The sequence below is a fragment of the Callionymus lyra genome, chromosome 7 (assembly GCF_982586985.1).
Source record: "Callionymus lyra chromosome 7, fCalLyr1.hap1.1, whole genome shotgun sequence".
NCBI lineage: Eukaryota > Metazoa > Chordata > Actinopteri > Syngnathiformes > Callionymidae > Callionymus > Callionymus lyra.
In genome coordinates, this window is record NC_141824.1 from 28,698,970 (window position 1) to 28,720,331 (window position 21,362).

General features: G+C 37.8%; 1 protein-coding gene across 1 annotated transcript; it reads left to right on the forward strand.

Annotated features, from left to right (window-relative positions):
• Positions 1-576: 576 nt before the first annotated feature.
• Positions 577-19,916, forward strand: rpa1 (replication protein A1). The gene is made up of 17 exons (XM_087796071.1): positions 577-707; positions 893-940; positions 2,045-2,123; positions 2,298-2,406; positions 2,578-2,666; positions 3,355-3,429; positions 4,297-4,414; positions 4,574-4,676; positions 4,750-4,818; positions 5,085-5,277; positions 5,786-5,922; positions 8,266-8,414; positions 11,590-11,722; positions 14,804-14,980; positions 16,557-16,664; positions 17,025-17,111; positions 19,312-19,916. The coding sequence occupies exons 1-17, from the start codon at positions 678-680 to the stop codon at positions 19,414-19,416; spliced, it is 1,809 nt and encodes a 602-aa protein (XP_087652197.1). The 5' UTR covers positions 577-677; the 3' UTR covers positions 19,417-19,916.
• Positions 19,917-21,362: the final 1,446 nt, after the last annotated feature.

Sequence of the window (21,362 nt, forward strand, 5' to 3'; positions counted from 1 at the left end):
ATGTAGCGTCGTAGAGAAGAATCTGGCATCCCTGACGAAGCTGTTGACCCCGTGACCCGACCCAGAAATAAGCGGTAGAAAACGGAAATAACATAAAGAGTTTTGTTTTTTTTGTTTGTGTATAATAAGTGTAAATGATCATCAAAAACCTTATTTTTTAATTAATGGGGTAGGTTTTTAATAACGAAAACAAACTAATACAAAGAAATACTTAAGATAATTATTATTATTTTTGTTTTATGTCATTCCATTTTTTTTTTTAAATTATCCGCCATCTTAGCGTTTCACAGTTTTATTTTGCTTCCATACTAGTTTACATTTTTTGTGTAATAAAAACAAAAAAATCTCGCGGTTGTTTTTCCTTTATTGTACATGCCTCCAAGTATACGCCACCGTACGTACTACGTCACATCCTCTACAGGAACACAACTGACCGTAGATCAGTATTGGAATTCTCTCGTTGTCAAACATGTACTAAAAATCTGATCTCAGACCAGTGGTGTTGCGAGGAAGCCGGAAGCAGGAAGTGTCGTGTTTGGCGGGGTTTTCTTCCAGGCGGTTGGCGGCAAAGGCACAATTGACAGCGAAGGCTGAGGTAGTAGCTCTGGTTCTGCTGTCTAAAGAGGCATTTTTTCGACTTTTTGACGGTAAATTTAAAAAAAAAAACAGTTGCTAATATGCAGACACTCACCCAGGGAGCTATAGAGGTAAGACAACATCCATGGTCTTTTCCCAATTCAGCCTTACATCATTGTTTCTGATGTCTTTGTTTCCGTCCGTCTTATTTACATGTATATCCCTAAAGTACAGACACGTCTGGAGTTGTTTTTATAAAACCTTGTTGTTTTTCTGCGATGACAAAAGTATATAAATGCAATATTTATACTTTCAGGCTTTATCAAACGGCACTGGTGGAAGCGACCTTGTGCTTCAGCTTGTGGTGAGTGAGCATCCAACTTTATATGCAACTCTTTCATAGGTTAAGACTTACTGCCATCACTAACGTCTTTATACAAAACAAGTTCATCTTTTTAACAAGGCTTGTGATGATATTTCTTCATAATAAGATATTTGTTTTACGTTTACAGGGTTAAAACAAGTTGTTACTATGTTTCCTATTATCTTGCAACAAGCTCTCCATATTTGCAGTTATCAGTTCAGCCAATGTTTTGGTTGGATTCTTTCTATTAATCTCAGAGTGCGAAGTTGCAGAGATGTACAAAAAATACAGATGACTAAGTACAGCAATCAATACGACAAATAGTAAAAAGGAAGACTATAAAACATTAAAGAAACAAACTTGACACCAGGAGCAGCTTCAGAGAACTTATCTTAAATATCTATATTTTTTGTAAATGATTATGATACAAGCTCTGGCGACATGCAGACAAAACAACAATGTGTTCTCGGCTAGGGTTTTTAGCTAAATCATTCAGAGATAAATAAAGAAAAATCAAGGACATTGCACGGACCATAATGTTTTAAATTCACTAAAAATATTGTGAAGAAACAAGAGATTTCAGCAAAAATATTTTTTGATGCTTTATACTCTTTCTTTACACCACTTCTATGAAATGTACAGCCCTTATGAAAAACCAATTCACTGATTGTGAATAATAACAAAGCGTGTTTTAATCTTTATAAGAAATCCAGTCAAACATAACACCAGAATTGTTGGTCCAAAATTAATTTGTCTTCAAAAGTTTACCACGACAATTGAACAATTCAACAGCATATTGTGCAAATTTATACTGTAGGATGAGTCAATTAACTATAGTAGTCCATTCCTAACCAACTATATTCTGAAGCCTCAACAGTGGGATTTCCATGGTTTTCAAGTGTACTACACATTTTGATCCAATTGAATCTCAAATATGAAAATTTCGCCTTCACTCATAAAAATGATTTGATATTTAACATTTTAATTCTGTGCCATGGCCTACTTGCAATTACCAATTATAGCTTTTAGTAAGCGAGAATTGGATTGTTTTCTTTCGTTTTTTTCTTTCTTGATGTGCTGTTGTTTTTCTTCACTTTAACATAGAACATTCGCAAGATTGATAATGGGAATGGTCCAGCTCGCTTCAGAGTGATGATGAGTGATGGACAGCACACTCTTACATGTAAGTGTTCCGTGTTCCGAAATACTTCAATTATCTAAATATATAACAGCCTCTTAAAAGTGAATGATTGTTATAGTAGTTTGAAATTGCAAACTATGAGGTACATTTAACCTTGACAAGAGTGTCTCGATTTAATGTCTCCTGCACAATTTTTTCTCCTTTCTTTCTCCATAGCCTTCATGCTCTCCACTCAGCTAAATTTCATGGCTGAAAATAATCAACTGGCACCAAACTGCATCTGCCTCCTCAAGAGACATGTGACCAATGTACTTAAAGATAAACGGTAAATCATTTTGTAAAAAAAAAAAAAAGTGTTTGAAAAGATTCACGACAAATGTTTTTTACACCAAAAATGAATCTCAAGTTGTATTGTTCTCCTGTCCTTTGCAATCTATTTTTTTTAAATGCTTCATGTTTCTCTGCTGTTGTCATTTAAAGTATTTTCCATTTCCAGGCGTGTGGTCATTATTTTAGAGATTGAAGTATTAAAGACGGCACAGGAGGTTGATGGGAAAATTGGTGACCCCACTCCATATACCGATGGTGAGATTGTATTCCTCTGTTCCTATTGATCATTATACCAGAGCGAGAACAATCCTGTAGGTCAGGGGTGTCAAACTGGTCCAGTAAAGGGCCAGGGTGGTGTAAGTTTTTGTTCCAACCAGTCAAGCACACATGAGTTAACCAATCAGGCGTCTGAAGACGGTAATCAATTAATTGTCAGTCAGGTGTTGCTTGTTTAAGCCGACACCTGATTGGTTAACTCATGTGTCCTTCACTGGTTGGAACAAAAACCTGCACCACCCTTGCCCCTTTTCTAGACCAGTTTGACACCCCTGCTGTAGGTGTTGGATTCAAAAATGTACTTGTTTTACTCTAATGTACTAAAGTAAAACAAAAACTGCTTGTTTGTATTCTTTGATGATGAGGTTATTGACAGTCCGTCTTTATTGTAGGAACTTGTCATCAAACATTGGATTAATCATTTAAAACAATTTATTTACTTGACACCAGGAGCAGCTTCAGAGAACTTTGTAAATATCTATATTTTTTGTAAATGATTATGGCGCAAGCTATGGCGACATGCAGACCAAACAACAATGTGTTCTCGGCTAGGATTTTTAGCTAAATCATTCAGAGATAAATAAAGGAAAATCAAGGACATAGAACGGACCATAATGTTTTTATTGTCATCAAACATTGGATTAATCATTTATTAATCATTCTGCAGGTCAAGCAAAGGCTCCATCATCTGCTCCATCATCTGCTGCCCGACCTCCACTCCAGGCCCAAAACGACAATGAAGGTGACACATTTCATACCTAAGGCGTTCGTCCTCTTTTAGTCCCCTTTTAAAGGTTTAATGTGTACATGTCCACTATTTGAGCACTAGATGGCAGCATTTCTCCGTTTCTGTTGTCAACTATTTCCCGTCATATTAGACAAGTTACAGGTAGTCAAATAAAATGTACTTCATTAAGGAAACTAGAATAAACATAGATAAACATCATTAAACAACCAATTGTATTTTCTATTATTGACTAGGAAAGGAAGCAAAAGTAGTTTTTTTTCACTGCAGGCATTACATTTACGGCTAATACCAATTTAGGTTTTTGCAGCCCTTTTATTAGTAGCGTCGTTGTTCATGTTGGTGTGTGCACACCTCTTGATCCAAAGACCTAATTACCAGAAATGCAGCGGTGGGCAAAGTTGGAAGACTTAAGTGGACACTTTGAACTCTAATCCTCAGCGTGAGATGCACACAAATCAAATGCGGAGCGCCTGTTCAAACGGTCTTGAAGCCCTGAAGCTCTTCAGGGGATGAGCAGCTCGCTTTGCTACTGGTTTTCACACTCTGCCCTTATTCTGTGAAAACGTGAGTCATCCTTCTCGCCAACACGCCGGATCACACTCCAGCGCCAACACTGGATTTTGATAGATTTTTTTTGTTTCACGTCCAGCTGAAGTGACACCAAGCCTGAAATTTAGTCAAACTAATGTTTTTTGCCCATTTGAAACTTTTATGGTGAAGTAATTGTACACATCAAGCGGCACAATCCAAAGAAATTGGATTTCAGTAATTTGTCTCTGATGAATAATGTATTTGACTCTCACTTGACTCCTCTCAATATCACTCTTTGTGGATAATTTACTTTCCTTTTTCCACTCTCAGCACCAAACAAAGGATTTAATCGAGATGCTGGGAAAAAGGCCTCCTTTGCCACTCCCAGTACTCCAGGGGGCAGCTCCAAAATTGTGCCAATTGCCAGCCTGAATCCCTACCAGTCCAAGTGAGTGACTTGGATGGAAAAAAAATAGAGAAACATTCAAAATGTACTGACCTGTCAAGCAGCTAATTTACAGTTCCTTGTTGCATCATCATTTCCTGAACATATCAATGAATTTTGTTAATTATGTTGTTGATGAGCATTTATTTTTCTGCCTTGCAGGTGGAGTATTCGTGCTCGTGTCACCAACAGGAGTGGCATCCGCACATGGAGCAATTCTCGTGGAGATGGCAAGCTGTTTTCGATGGAGATTGTGGATGAGAGTGTAAGTTTTGTCTTTCAAAAAACCTTTTCAACCTCGGTAATCTTTTAACACAAAGATGTTTTGTGTTGTACAGGGGGAGATTAAAGTGACTGGTTTCAACCAAGAGGTGGATAAGTTTTACAGCCTGATTGAGGTTGGCAAGGTGAGGTTCGATGTAGCTATGTGTAACCTCATTGTCTTGTTGCTAGCTGTGCTGTTATAGATTCATTTGGATGCCAACAGCAGCAGCCAGGACTGTGTTTAAAGTCACAGAGAGAGAGTGAGTCATCTGGCTGCAATTGGCTAAGTGTTGGCAGCTTACCATGGTCTGTTGATCCCAAGCTGTCTGATCATGTTTGAACCGCTATGTCGGGTGAAATGTCCAGCAAAGTCCCCGATTAACACACTGATCATCTGTTTGATGGGCAGGTCTACTACATGTCCAAGGGCTCCCTGAAGATTGCCAACAAGCAGTACTCGTCTGTGAAAAATGACTACGAGATGACCCTCAATGGAGATTCCACCATCATCCCGTGTGAAGACAGTAACGATGTTCCCATGGTTCTGTGCGACTTTGTGTCCATCGCCGACCTGGAAAACAAAGAGAAGGACAGTATTTTGGGTACGAAACAATTCTTACTCTATGATCAGATTGAGTTCAACTTGTTAAATCACAAACTGAAATCCCACCAAACCACTTGGAAAAATGGCACAAAGGGCCAATTTTGTTCATAAATTGTTAAAGAAAGCAGTTCTCTCTTCCTGGGATTTAACAGAAACCTAATAGAAATTAGAGAATGATGCTCCGGGGGGCTTAAAGCAATTACACTATATCAGAGCGGAGAACTCGAAAATAAATTAATAATACTGATGACGTTAATGGCTTAAAGATTGACTTGAACTGGAACTGATGGTGAAATAATAATGTGCTATCTTAGGTTAAATTAAATGATGAGAAGATGCCGATGTGTCATTTATCTTAATTTAAATGACAAGTCAAGCTGCTGTTGGATTAATTTAATCTTGACACAAGTTGACAAATGGAAGCGGCTCTTAGCTGCTTAAAATGAGTATAAAATGACAAGAACAGTTCTGTAAGGAGCTGATACAGTTTCATTTTTCCTCTTCAGATGTGATCGGTGTGTGCAAAAGTGTGGATGATGTGACCCGGCTCACAACCAAGGCTAACCGCGAAGTGTCCAAGAGGACGCTCAACTTGATGGACATGTCTGGGAAGTACGTGTCGGTCACCCTGTGGGGAGAAGAAGTAAGTATAAAAAAATAAAAGCAAAGTAAATGTTGTATAAAAGAGTTTTAGTACAAAGAAACGGATATCACCCAGAATTTTATACAAATCATTGACGAAAATATTTATATATTGGATATCCATCCAAAAGCTCCTCATTTTTATATATGTGGATGTAATCTGATGAAGAATTCATATTGACTGACATACACACACTAAGTTGATTCATGAATGAACAAATGGGTTGGTAGGCTAACCTTTTGTGTTTGGATGCAACTTCTGCAAATTCTAAGTCCCAAGTCAAAGATTGAAACCTAATCACTGTTACAACATGAGTCCAGGATTAGTCTTCATTCAACATCCAATTTTTTATTTTAGAAAAGGAAAGTGAATAGTGTTACAATAAGAGATTATTGTAAAGAAATGTTTCTATCTGCAATTTAATCGCTAACTAAATAAATCAAAGGTGAAACTGCCATGAAGAACAGGACCCATATGAATTTAAGATATTTGCACCAAAACAGTTAAGTTTAAAGATTCAAAGTCAGATATCCAAGTGTAAGCTGCAGCTGGAGTGTAATTATGGTGATTGTTAGAGCAAATCACGGTCTTGCAACCAACTCTGTCTGGACTAGTGTGACACAGTGGACCTTAAAAGTTTGGTTTGCCTGCGCTGTGGCATTTAAGTAATGAGACTTATTCCAGCACTTTGCAGCTTTAATTTCATTTAAAACTGTCTCCTTTGTGTTATTTGTTTCATTTGTAATGTCATAGGACGTGAGGTTCCATTAAAGGACAATTAAATGTGATGCTGTGTGGTGCAAAATATTTGGTCTGGAAGTAAATAAGCTTTAGCAGCCGATTTCTACTAGTGACTCAATGGGACTCTGTTTAGTTCACCTCTTTTTCATTCTGAGTGACAAAAAGTGCATTGTTTGTTTAACACATCCCTGAGCCTCTGGGGGGACTTGACTGGATGTATGGTTTATGAACAACAGAAGGGATGCATCAAACACTGCTTTGGGAGCAATGTTTTCCATCGATCCAACATATTTATGTGAAATCCTCCGTTTGTTTCCAGTAAGTGTTTTTGAAGTTTTTGGAAGTTGGGACACTACCTTAAAGGTTCTTCCTTCTTTATACCATAATCTCACTACTTCCCCTCAGATCCTAACTAACTTTGGCCCAGTGGCCACAATGTGTGAAATAAAAAAAAAGATTCTCACCGTTTCTATTTATGTTACGATGTCATTCAGATTTTGTTTAAAGTCAATCAATTTTGCTGATGCTGAAGGAATTTAATACGACACACATTCACATATTTACAGTATTTAATTAAATCATTAAAACATCATTCTTTCACCCTTTTCCTGTATCTGCCTAAGATCATTGATTCTGAACATCCAGACAAATAAAGTGAGTTAATTTGACATAGAAATTGATGAGGTTTGAAATTTAGAATAATATGCTCTATCCACAAGAGTTGTCTTTTGGATACCCTTCTTTGGCTTGGTATTGCACACTGACTTGTTCCTTAGCCTTGTTCAGGGACTAGTTTGTGTACCTGAAAGTACTGTGACTATACTGAAGAAAGGGTTTGTTCAATGAATCTTATTTTAGATGGGTAACACGCAAAAAGACCCTTAGTGATGGATGTTATCAACAGCATCAAATGGAGACAATAGATTTGTAAGCTAGTCTCTTCAGCTGATAAATCGGGCAGATTTCAGCCGCTCAATTCTGTCCAGTCACCACTGTGGTGATCCTCCAGTTCTGCCAATAAATCCTCTTATCCACTGAAATGGCCCGTCTAGATTAGAGTAACAATGAGCGGATCAACGTAACTTTATTCTGCAAATATGAAATTGTTTTCTGCACTGTGCTGAAGCTTTAAATATCTAAAATTTACCGGCCATGTTTCTTCCATTTCTGAGCATTGATTGCATTTTAAGTTTAATAGTAAAATCCTTTAATTTTAGACAATATATAATGTTACACCATGGGGCTCCATAGTGCTACAATCTCGGTATAAGTGCTAAAACGTGTATGTATGAATAAACTTGTTGCACTTTATTGGTGAGAAATGAATACAAAGGAGGTTGTTTTTTCAGCTATGATTTGATATCCTTTTAATAGTTTACTTGTGTTTACACGCTGACTTCTAACGCATGTTTTTGAAATGGATGCAGCTTATCTCTGGCTTGAAAATTAGGCACAAGTACTGTGAGAATCTTCAAAGAAAATCTTCTTTTTTTTTTTGCTAAGCAATCAAATCAACCCATGGAGCTTTTGTTTTTTTAGTGATGACGTTGAGTTATTGTGGTGATTTTTCATTAATTGTTACTCCTCTTTGTGTCCACTCAGGCTGAGAAATTTGAAGGTTCAGGGCAACCCATTATAGCAATTAAGGGAGCCAAGCTCTCAGATTATGGTGGTCGATCCCTCTCGGCCTCTTTCAGCAGCACCGTGATGATCAACCCGGACATCCCAGAGGCGTATAAGCTCAGGGGCTGGTAAGTCGGAGCTAAAATCACAGAATTTTAAACTGCAAGTTCAGCTATCATACATGTGATACTATTCACCCTGGGGCTTTTAAGAATTCATCACACCCACTAAGATGGTTCTTTTGCAAATTATTTCTATCAAGATGGAAAACTTGTAAAAATTTAAGTTCACATTTCCCAAGTTGGGATAGTGCTCACACTGCGGATCTTTATCAAGATTAGCTTCACTCCCTCATTAGCCAGAATACCATGGTGGGGGGTGTGATTGCCCAAATGAAGACAAATATTTTCTTAGCTGCTCTCCATCTCCTTTTTAAAGAAAATAATTGCACTTTTTTCTTTTAATTATTGTTGACAAGGGAGTTGGTGAAACGGTGTGACCTGGTAATGTAGAAGAACCTTAAAATGTGTTTGTCAAAAACAAAGACAATGTTCTGATATTATGCATGAGCTTTCTTGCCATCAGACGTTGACGGCTTAATCAAATTTTCTTTGTCACTCAAATCAAAACACACATTGTAAGTATTGGTTTAAACCTGCCAGCTGCTGATTGGCACATTGATTAGATTTTCATGATAGATGAGGTGTGGACCAGACACCACTCTGTGGCTGATGCTCGGCGGCACCAAGCCTTTCTGATTGATCCCTCCTTTTTTATAGATCCAACTTTAAATGGCTGCGGCTGCTGCTCATCTCTGACATGAAGTCAAATGTCTGTATTTGTGAGATGATATTGACATAACTTGACTTATGTTTATCTTTTGCGTGGCTGTGCAGAAATGGTAAACTGTTGAAATAGTTTGATTTCATCTGTTCTGTAATTAAATGTTATTTTTATTTTTCGTGGCAAGACACAGTTCAAGTGACATAAATTTAGCACGAAATTTGAATTGCAACTTTTGCACTTGCATTTGGGCAACTCGTAACATTTACCCATCTTTTTTTCTTCTTTTTTTTTAACAATTTCAAAAATATTTTTCCAAACGTCAACTTTTTCCATCAGTGCCATGGTCGACTCACTGGCTGCCCTCTCCCATCACTTATCACATGGGTAGCTGGAGATTAATGAGCCTTAAATTCTCATCTTGGTTTATTACCCTTAGAAGAGGGATGTGGCCCGCAAATACCTCTTTTTCCATTGGGCTTCTGCTAGTTTGCTTGTATGCATTAAAAAGTAAAACAAAATGTTAAGACGAGCTGAGTGAGAAGAACGGAACAAGCTTTATTATTCAACAACTCATTAAATTACTGCAAAATCTGCCAATTAGTTGATATTCAGCAGTTTTATCAAACCTCATTGAACTGTCTCTGAATATATGCATATGTTTAAATGTCTGCTTATCGTCCATTCAACTCTGAACATTTAGTTAGGTCAGTTTACACGTGTACTTCATGTCTACTTTCATGAGTGACACACTGATGGGACCTACGTTGTTGGACTGCTATCTGCTGCCTGCATAATGTGTGTTTAGTGAGGACTGAGATAAGCCTCTGGGCTCAGGATGATACCCAGCAGTCCATGAAGTGTGTCTGTGATGATTGTTTCCTGAGCTGAGATGTAAATGATGAAAATAAGCTAATAGAAGCAAATCAATCGTCCCAGAAATGCGTCTGGTCATTGGCTTTGAGGCTATTTGTTTCAGAAAAATGCAGATGTGCAACAGCTAGACTGCATAACCTGCAAACGCTGGAGAAACTTTAGTAATGGTCTATTTTCCTTCAACTCTGTCTGGGACTTCCTTCGTGTCCAACCTTGGTGTGCTATTAAGTCAGAGCCACACAGCACATCAGCCACTCAGTGATTTAATTTTAGAATAAAAGCTGAGTTGCATGTTTTAATGTCAAACTCATTAATCATTGCATTGAGAAAAAAATGCCTTTAATTTAATAATGAACAAAAAAAAAGCTGCTCTATGCACTTATCACCTTACTAAGTCGCTTTAGGGTTAATCTTATTTATTGTTATTTGTTCCTATGATCCATCAATGTTTTCTACGTTACCCCAGTGTAAATGTATTGAGCTTAAACACACTTTGCTGTGTAGTCAAATGTGTCCATTAGATGGCAACAGCACATTTGGAAATGATCCTGATGAGTCAACTGCTTGGTGACATGTTTACTCTGGGGTCCTGATGTTGCCACATACAGAGGAAATGTCAATTCCATCTCCAGTGACTCCATCTTTTCATGACTTTGGTATTTTAGTTGTTGCAGGCTAATTATGGTGACTGTACAACAAATTAAATGAATAACGCCGCAGGCAAGAAATGTTGTTACTCAATAACATTTATAACCTGATATAATATAGTCACACAAAATTAGTTTTTTTTTTTAGACATAAATACCATAGAAAAATAACTTTGCATCTTACTGATACAATTTTCATTTTTCTCAAGTGAACATTTGTCCATTTTATTTTACTATTTCAATCGATGACTTTCATATCCATAGAGTATTTTTTATATGTTTTGGGTGTGAAACATTATTGTGGATACCTTCAATTGGTCATGGCTGCAGGAGCCAAGCCTGCTCCTGTATTTACAAATTTACCTACTCATTGTGCACCACTATGCCTTGTGGCCAACAGATTAGCAAGCTATTGATCTCTGTAACTGTGCTAAAATGTAATTCTCTCCACAACCCTCTTTTTGCCTGCTCCAATCTATCATCTCCGATCCATGTTTCCTCTTCTTTTTCCACTGCCTTTCTCATTGAACAAGTGGGAGAAGTGTAATAGGGGAAGTTTCACCACAACGACCCTGCCCTTTTGTTTGTATGTTGAAAAAAGAGTCTCAAAAATGAGACGTACAAAAAATGGCTAATTGATGATTTTTTTCATTTGCACCCTCGTTCAGTTTGTTCACCCTTTCTAAATCTTGGTTCAGTGTAGGGCAGTGTAATTACTTTATTGCTAGGAGTTGGAACATAGGAGCTGTCATAAAAATGTGATTGTGAAATAAAATCTAAATCCTGTTTATATTGGCTGGGTTCTGTTCTTTATGAATGGGAAAGTTATCCCAAATTTTCAGATCGTTTTTGCAACCCATCTCACAAAAATGCCAAACCGCTTTGCACAATAAATATCTGAAATTAACTAACTCATTGTTTTTAAGGCTGGGGATACAATACACTTTTTTTGTAAACCCTTATAGTTGGTTAACATTTTTTATTTTCCCAATAAAAGGTTTGACAAAGAGGGCCATGCTATGGATGGACAATCTTTGACTGAGATGAGGGGTCCTGGTGGAGGAGGAGCAAACACCAACTGGAAGACTCTTTTGGATGTGAAGAATGAACATCTGGGACATGGCGACAAGGTATCTGCTCACAGGCTTTTCTCACTTTCACTTTTATTTTTTGTGAAGCAGAAAAGCCTTACATTTACAAGCTACTCACACATGCTTGACACTAACCCCTCCTTAACATCAACCATCGAGTGTCATTGTCGAAAATATATATTTTTTAGTGTTGGCTGTATAAGGAAAACCAATCAAGGACCATCTCAAGGTTTCCATATAGGCACTATATGGTTGAATGAAACTTATAGACTTCCTGAAAGATCAGTAATTGTGTAATACTTATTAATCACTATGAAAAGAAACCTCTCTTTTAAAGTCATTTGCAGGGAAACTTCTTAAAGAGTCATGGTGACCAGCAGAGACATGACCTTGTGCGGTTGAAACAATCTGCTCATGCATGTTAGCAATCGCATATAATGACTCAAATTGTACTGTAGTGGCCCTAAAACGTTTTTGTTGAAAAGTATTCTATCCAAATATATAAAAAATAACTTTAAATACACAAGAATGTGCTATCCCTCTTGAACCAGAAGTTCCGATGTAATTACCTGATGATTGGGTTTATTCTATATAATAATGAATGATTTGATCCGTTGGCGCCACCTTTCAGACTTTCACCCTAAAATCTAATCTTAATTCAGCTTTTAATATTCGAGCTGACTCCAATTAAGTTGGATAAATTGCCTTGAGAGTGTGGAAGCAAAACGAGTGAAGGATTTGATCTGCTGTTCTAACCTTTAGCTCCACAGGAACTGTTTAACAATTTATAATTTAAGTTGAAGGGTTTGGTCTTCCTGCTTTTCAAACTTGTAAAGACATTTTAGCTGAGTACACTTGTTACTTTTTGCCCAGTAATTTCTATAGTTTGTGTGAACGAATATTTTCCTCAGTATTGTGATTTAATATGTAATTAATTTTTTCAACGTCCTCATTTTTATTGTTTTCTCCAATACAAGAAATCATTCATATTACAATAAAAAAAAAATGTTGATTGTTCAGGTAAAGTGATGAAGCTATTGTTGAGATGAAGGCAAATGAAGCACACAATTAGATAAAATGGAGAAGGTTTATTTAGTTACTTTAAAAAAAACATAATATAGAACTTTAAGATGTGTTAACATTCACTGCAAATACTTAAAAAAAAAAAAACCGCTGCAAAGAAAATGCTAAAAAGCATATTTTAAACATTTGTATTTTTCAGTCACTAATACATTGCAGTGCAGTGCAAACACTGGTCAGTCATTTAGCCTTTTTCTTCCACCTTTTAAATGAGTTGTGGTCATACAGAGGTCTGAAAATAAGTATTTTTCTTTGAGGTGAAAATTTATGCTTGTATTTTATTTTTTTTAGCTGATTTGCAGTTATTTTTGTAAAAGCTGTTCCTGCTGAAGAACGCCGTAAAAACATATGAGGAAAAGAACTTTAAACGTTGGATCCAACATTAGTGTTTTTTCATTTGCTGAATGGCAGAATTTGATTTACACCAAAATAAATAAAAAACTTAAGTCACAATAAATTGACAATCATTCAGGGTTGCATGGGGGTTCAAGGGGGTGGACCTGTATGATTAATGCACATTGTGCCTTTTTTTTAACCCTATATTAACTTAAAATGATTTTCTCTACATAATAAAAAAAAATCTAATTCGAAAAATAATTGGTAAAAATTGGACAGGGGGTGGCAGTGATCTTCTAGACTACGCTTACACAACAGGGTTGCTGAGTAACAAAACCTTCAAAAATATTCATGCCAGTTCAGTTCAAGATGGTATTTGGACAATCCACAAAATAAAATGATTTATCAGCATTATTATGAAATTTCATGAACATATTTTCATTTGTTTTGTTTTTTTGGGTGTAATGATAGTGATAAAGAATTATACTTTGTCTTGACTGGCTTCACAATCACCTTGAGGTAATGGTGCGCTTCATCTCCCTATACGTCTTAAGCTGCACCTACTAGTATCATTCCGTCAACCCATTTTGCACCTTCAGGAGTCCTTACTATTTATTTTCCCTTTCATCCCCTGAAGCCGACTGTAACCATTAGCCACCTGTCGGGTAAAGGGCTTCTCCTGGCATAAGCTGCTGTCGTTGAGGAGGAGAGTTGTGACCCCGGGCACTGTAAGCTTTCTGCTCCTCCTCGGCATGCCGCGTGTGATGAAGCCCGGGGACTGACAAAAGAGCTGAGGCCAGCCTGTCCTCAACCCCTCTGAGACGTCCCGTGCTCGAGGGCGTGGAGGTCGTGCGTTCTCCCGCCAGCCCAAACTGAGTCTGTTGCAATTAATTGTCCCCATCACATCCTCACAGTGTCAAGTTCCCACGATGCTCTCTTGCCCTCCCTGACAAGGAGTGACCGCTTGATCTGTTTGCTCATCTATGTTTTTGGGTCTGGACAGAAATTGAGCAAAGACTCCTAAATCATATCAAACTCTCACACTAATAAGTGATGCTTGATGACTTAACCTGTTTGGAACAAGTGGAAAATGTTTGGTAGTTAATAAAGTAAGGATGTTTTTTTTCATGCTTAACAGAGCTGCTTGTTGGAGTGTGATGCATCCAATTTATTCTCAACCTCACATCTGCTCTCATAGCTGATCTCTAGACAAGTATAAGTGATGGAAAAAAAGTTATGTTGTACAGGTGGTTCCGGTGATGCATGTGGATGAGATGGTACTGATTCTTGTCAAAAGTTTCACCAACAGCCAGTTTTCTTCATCTATTTTTGAGTGCATAATTCACTTTCCCTTCATACTGAGTTTTAATGTTTTCGACGTCATTGAGATTCTACCGAGAGGTGACATGAAAATCGTGCTTAGCTATTGTTTACAACATGCTGCGTGTACAATGTACTTCTTTGTGTTATGGCTACAATAAATACAAAATCATTCATGCTGTTTGTTAGAATTATTGTCCCTGTATTTCACTGACACTGTTAACAAAATGAGATGTTCCTGACTCTGACTATACAGGAGAAGTGCTCCAAAAATACTTTTTATTTCCAGATGGGATGGGTCTTTGTCCAGCGAGAATATTTTTGATCTTGATCATTCTTATTATCGGGATGAGTAATGGAGATGTTCTTTTTGTCCTCTCTCAGGCCGACTACTACACCTGCCTGGCTACTATCGTGTACCTACGGAAGGAGAACTGCCTTTACCAGGCCTGCTCGAGCCAAGAATGCAACAAGAAGGTGGTGGACCAGCAAAACGGCATGTTCCGCTGCGAGAAGTGTGACAAAGAGTTTCCCAACTTCAAGTACCGCCTCATCCTTTCTGTGAGTAACGGCAGCGGCATTTCCCAAAAAAACAGGCCTCCCTCAGACTCGGGCATATAACGGCTTAGACCCAGGACACACTAATTGTAGACACTTGAACTTCCCATTTTTCTCATCTGTCTGCAGGGACTGAGCCACGCTCTCCAATTATGTCTCCCTCCTCTGTAACAATGGCTCATTCTGCTCTTTGTAGTCAAGTTTAGAGTCATTTACACAAATCTAATTTGACAGACTGACGCAAACCAATTTGAGGTCATTGAAACACTTGAATGTGGTGTAGTCTAGCTAATTGTTCAGTGTGAGCTTTATTTCATTTCACTTGAAGCAACTTATTTCACACCTGCTGAGTTGGCTACAAAAATGCTAGCTATGAACATGCTTTAACGTGTAGTAGGTCAATCCTTATACCAAAATTACCCAAGACCTGAAAAAACGAACTAAAAAAAAAAAGCGTTCACATTTCTATAAAACATGGGAACAATCAGTTCTGCATGAAGACACGCTTGCGTGTATATTTAAACGTAAACTTAATTTAAACAAACTGAGTCAACATTATACAAGGACAGCGCACATCTGGGCCACTATCACCAGTTCAACTTGTACAGAAAAATGTACATTGGAATCTCTTAAATATGAGCAGCTAAACAAACATTGGCACATCTTCAAAATGCTACAAACACCCACAGTAGGGATGCACTGATCTGACTTTTATGATCCCGAATAATACCATTGGTTTCCCTATAACGGTCTGGGGTTGACCTGTTGGTGAAACATTATACTAAACTTGAATCGTCATTTGATCTGTGATCAACACAATTTAAAAGTAAGTTAGTAATGCATTTAACAGTGTTATGATTAAACTTGTTTAATGTATTTTTCTGTCATCATTGATTTTCCTGAAGTTTGTGAAATTAAAATTTAACGGAACGTCCACTGACCTCAAACACACTGATCCCGGCGCTGTCAGTCTTTATTCAACCAGTATTAAACACAAACTCTATTTATTGGATTGAGGAAAATTCCAATGATGAAGTCAATATTAACACTTAACGTTTGTTGTTGTTGACTTTAATTCAGTCGAATGGAAGTTTCTCACGTCCCTACAGAACAACAAAGTTAACTGCGTCGTTTTATTTTGTTTCTTCGATCTGCTCATATTCCTTTTCTTGATGCTTCTCTAAATACTTAATAAAGTTAGTGGTGCTGAATCAATGTCAAATAAATGTACACATCTTCACTGCAGCAGAGCGGCTGCTTTACATGCGAAAATATAGTTATTAAACTGCTTGGATCAGATGCGTGGATCGCAGCTTAATTACCCGATCCGACATTTAGAGGCTGGACTAGATCGATGCATCCCTAACCCACGGTTTGATAAGATTGCATAAATATTTTTTAAAAAACTAATAATTGTTAAAATATAAAATGTCAAATCAAAGTGTACCTCATGGATCCATTTGAAAATATTTCTTCCTTTATTAAAAATACTCCACCTTTGAGTCATACAATCCGTTATCTTCATCCATGCATGCATGTTTATTTTTAACAACCATCTCCTCTCTTGTTTTTCCTCCAGGCAAACATTGCTGATTATGGGGAAAACCAGTGGGTGACTTGCTTCCAGGAGAGCGCTGAGGCAATTTTGGGACAGAATGCTGCTTACTTGGGACAACTCAAGGAATCGGTATAAAAAGCAACTTTTAATTTTTAATTATGTCAACACTATTGATGCATTAATTCATTTAATGATTTATTTCCTTTAATTAGGAAAAAAAAAAGTTTTATATCCATATGTCTTCATGATTAACTGAAACCATCTTTTTACATTAACTATGTTGTTTGTTTTGATTTATTCACTATAGTAGAAATCCACACCTGTGATAATTAATTTGTCTTTTGTTTCTTCTCAGACTTTAAATTCATATTACATTTTTAATGCAGCATCTGTTACTATGAACTTTCTCTTGATTTTCCTCCTCAGCTTTGAGAGCAAATTCAATGAAAATCAATTTAAGAGGTCCAATGATTCTCTTTTTCATTTCAGAACGAGGCTGCATTTGACGAAATCTTTCAGGCGGCCAACTTCAACACATTTATCTTCCGCAGCAGAGTGAAGCTGGAAACGTATAACGTAAGTAAAACTTATTTGATAATCAAAAACATCATAAGGTAGATTGGACCCAAAAAGCAAACGTATTAAATTCCACAAGCATCAAGTGGTTTTGTTTTCTCCTGCTTCTTTGACAGTTTTATGTTTAAACCGTCTCACTTTCGCTGTGACTGATGGCCCAATCTACGAAAACTTCTCCAAGACCGCTGGTCATTTTTCTGCAGCTTTGTAAAGGTGCACTCTGATTAGTGGCAGCCACTGTTTCCTGTAGGCCAAACAGATAGAGGATTGTTTTGAGCGAAGCGCATAAAAGAATTGATTGGACTGGGACTCTGAGCAGGAAGTCTGGAGCCGAGCCAGAGGCAGCATCCGCCTTCAATCCACTGAAGAGGCTACTGTGTCCTACAGCTCAGCACCCGAACTGCCACCAGCATGTTTTGGCTGCCGGAGCCCAAATTCCTCCCACAGAGACACCTGCAACTCTCTTACATTCTATTTTCTCTTCGGTCCAACAACAGCAGCAGCTCTGTGCTGCTTTAAATATGTTGGATTTAAAATGTTTTCTAATGAACTCTCCTGATCAATCCTGCTCATCCAATATCTCTACTGAATGTATAATTAATAGTAGATTTCTGACTATTACATTGTTAATATTATTCATATTTTAAACACTAATGACTGGATTTGACACCTTAAATTCAATGGTAACCAAGACCCTGTCCACACGTATCTTTTTAGATGTTTCAAGAAAGTTATGAGATTGTATCACCCAATCATGATTCATACACCTTTGAACGCAGTCTCTTGAACAGATTTTTTACTGAAATAAATTGCATATCCAAGATGGCCGCAACCGCAAATGGATCTTAAAACGGTAGATCAGTAACAGATGTGCGATGTCACAAATGCCATGTTCATGGCTGTCTATGACTAAGAGATTACAATTGCTCACTTACTAATGTAAACTGATGATGAGGCCTAGATCCTTTTTTTCCCCCAGAAATTATTAGTCATTACAGGATTACCATCTGGATCCAGTGAGGTTCTGGGGGATATTGTTTTATAGTTACTGTCGAAGTCCAACATCACTAGTGGTAACGTTTTTAGGTTTTTCTTTCTGCACCTTGTGATTTGATCCAAGAAAAAAAACGAATGCAACATACGCATAATTTATTGATTCAAAGTTTTCTGCTTATCGTCTTAAAATGAGCTGCTAGGTGGATGTATGCGCTCTCTGAGTGCTTTAATAAAATTGGCTGTTTCTGTAAAGTCTTTGCTCCATTTTAACCTGTCCCATGTTCTTAAGAGGTAAAGGTCACATTTTATTTGAGAGAAGAGCTACTCAGCATTGGAGTTAAGACGTTCATGCACAAACATCTGAAGCTTCCTATCACTCTGACAAATGCATCCAGTTAAGTGCACAGATCAATAAATGTTTAGCTCGGGGTTGCTTTGCAGAGTCGAGTTGTAGGGTTGTTTAGAAGAGTGACATAATCCAGGCAACATCCTGTTGTAACCAGTTATGAGCAGGCGAAAACAAATATGTGCCGGTTTCGTGAGTCACCAAAAAACGACAAGTTTGATTTCTTCTGCCAAGCTGCACAAATCTCAGACCAGAGCCGCGATCATGGCTTGAGGGCAGGGGTGCACAACTGCCTGTGTAGATACAACCACAGTGAATAAAACCTCAGAAAACTTCTATAGATGAAATATGAGTGGAAAATCCAAGGTATCGACGACATCTTGTCAAAACAAAAATGTCAATTCAGGTCCATCTTGGATGACCAGTCATCCACAGTATCCTCTCTTCACTCGGAAAGAGAAACTTCAGGGACAGTTTGCTGTCTTAAGCGACGCCAAAGTTGATATAACTTGTAGTCATTGTTTCTTGTGCATTAAAATGTATTTTAACGATAACATGTAAAAAGGAAAAAAAGGTAGAAGGGAAAGCACAAAGCTAATTTAAATCAGAAAGGATATAAATTCTGATTTCTCTGTCGGTGTGGGAAGCTAAAGTGCAGAATTTCATTATGTAACTTATTAGTACTTATGCGATGTGACATGGTTGTCTAATTAAAAAAACAAACCTGTACATATACTAGTATTAACAATGGACTAAAGTCCAATCAAAACATGCATCTTAATTCTGTATTATTTTGCAATTGATGACCACATGAAGTGACCTGTATTGTAATTATGGTTTGATTTGTGTCCTTGACAGGATGAATCCAGAATCAAGGCCACGGTGATGGAAGTGAAGCCTGTGGACCACAGGGAGTACAGCAAGAGGTTGATCATGAACATAAGAAAACTTGCAGCCCAGTAAGGAACCCGTTTGTGAACCAACAAGCTCTTCATGTGTCTCTATTTTATTTTTACTTCACTATAATTTGAATAAAAGTGCTCTTGAGGCCGCTTGTAAAATAATGATCAGATTCTCAATCTCTTTGTCATTGGGGGGTTGGAAGAGTGGGACAGGAAGCGACAAAAGAAATCATCTGCCTGTCTTAAGTCAGCGAGTTGTGACTTTGTGTCGCGCCGTCATGTGGGGGGCTGGTGGCTGATTTAAGCAGCGGAGTAGCCAGCGCTCCTTTCACCCTCTGACGCTCACTCAGAATGCCCGGGCAGAACTGCACATCCCTGATAAGACTGTTTATTCTCCCAGTTTATAGTTGCTGCCTCTCTCATCATACTTCCAAATAAAAGCACATGTACACATGCGCAGTGAGAGCGCTTTCTTTTCAAGCAGATTAAATGTTAGTGTTTTGTGTTTGCAGTTGTGCGTTTGACTTCTTTTGTAATATAAATAAAAACATGTGTAACCAACTTTTTCTTCTTTGTTCCACAAATTGATCTAGTTTGAGATGTTCATATTGTGACATATTTAAATGTAACTCAGTACTTTTAAAACATTCTTATCTGCATTCTTCGGAAAATCCTAGTGATGGGTTGATGAGGCTTCATGATACAGCTCTGTAGTGTAGACCCTCAATGATACCTTGTTAGACTGAATTACATCAAAGCCAAAGATTAGAAATCAGAGTGACATAATACTGGGTATCATTTCCAAACTGGAAGTGCCTGATCTGGAAGATTTGTCATATTCATAACCATCTGGATCCAGTAGGGTTCCGAGGGATAATGTGAAGTGAATTCACGTGCTTATGAAAGAAGCTGCCATTCGAAAGTCCACTTGAGGCTGGCTACAGATTGGCTTCAAAGCCAGTACTCAACAACAGGAGGGTGACATCATGAATCCATAGTGTATACTGTGGTATCAGTCACAGCTATGTATTTTGATGTTGAGAGTTAGGGGAAAAATGTAACGTCAAAATTTGGTTCTATGTAGGCAGGTCAAAAACAACTTCCTCAAGTCTGAGTTGTGGTTAACTTGGCTGCATGTCTTCTTTCAAGACAGTCTTTATTCTATAAACCATTAAGTAAATAAAGCAATACCATCTCCAACGTGCATTTGGGGTCTTCAGGTGAGGAAACATTTTTACTGCAACGTGTTTCATCAATCAAGTTTGATTGACGGATGAAGCAGGATTCATGTTTTGCATCACTACTTCTGTCAGACTACAAGCTGCAGCATCTCAAAGTCCTGGTGTCTCCAGATGAAACGGAACAACTCCTTAGCTGTCTGAACTGAAACGTTTCATTCGGTGATCCTCCTTGTGCTGTCGAGAGAAGGGATTTGTTCTCCTGTAAATCTACCAGCTTCCCTCTGGAGTCGGTGAGCAGGTTACATTCCCACTCTTTTTTCCCCCCTTTTTTTTTTACTTACATCCCACCAGGTCCAAACATTCAAGCGTCTGTACAGCAAGACTGTCGCACCTGCTTCCCAGTTCCTGCCGAAAGCTTATTAATTATGCACTTCTATTTGGGTAAATGAAATCGTAATGCATTTCTAATTGATTTTGTGATTGGCTGACTCGATTAGAGTGGATGTGTTGTGTAGAAACTGTAGACGTGTTAGATGAATGTTTTGTAACAGTCTTGAGTTGATGTTGCTCCTGTCAATCAGATAATTAGGCTGAATTCTACGAGTACCAGCTGAACCCCTCCACTAGTGCATGTACTCACTACTTCACTTGTGAACCAGCAGCTTTTCCAGGGTATCAATCTTCTTGCCTTAAATAAATAGCTACACAATAACACAGATAAGAAACCGGATGAACAATGTTAAAGTTTTCTAGCATGTCTGGCTCTGCCTTCTGTCTGAATAATGTATCTACAATGACACATTCTTGCTTTAGGAAACAAGATAAA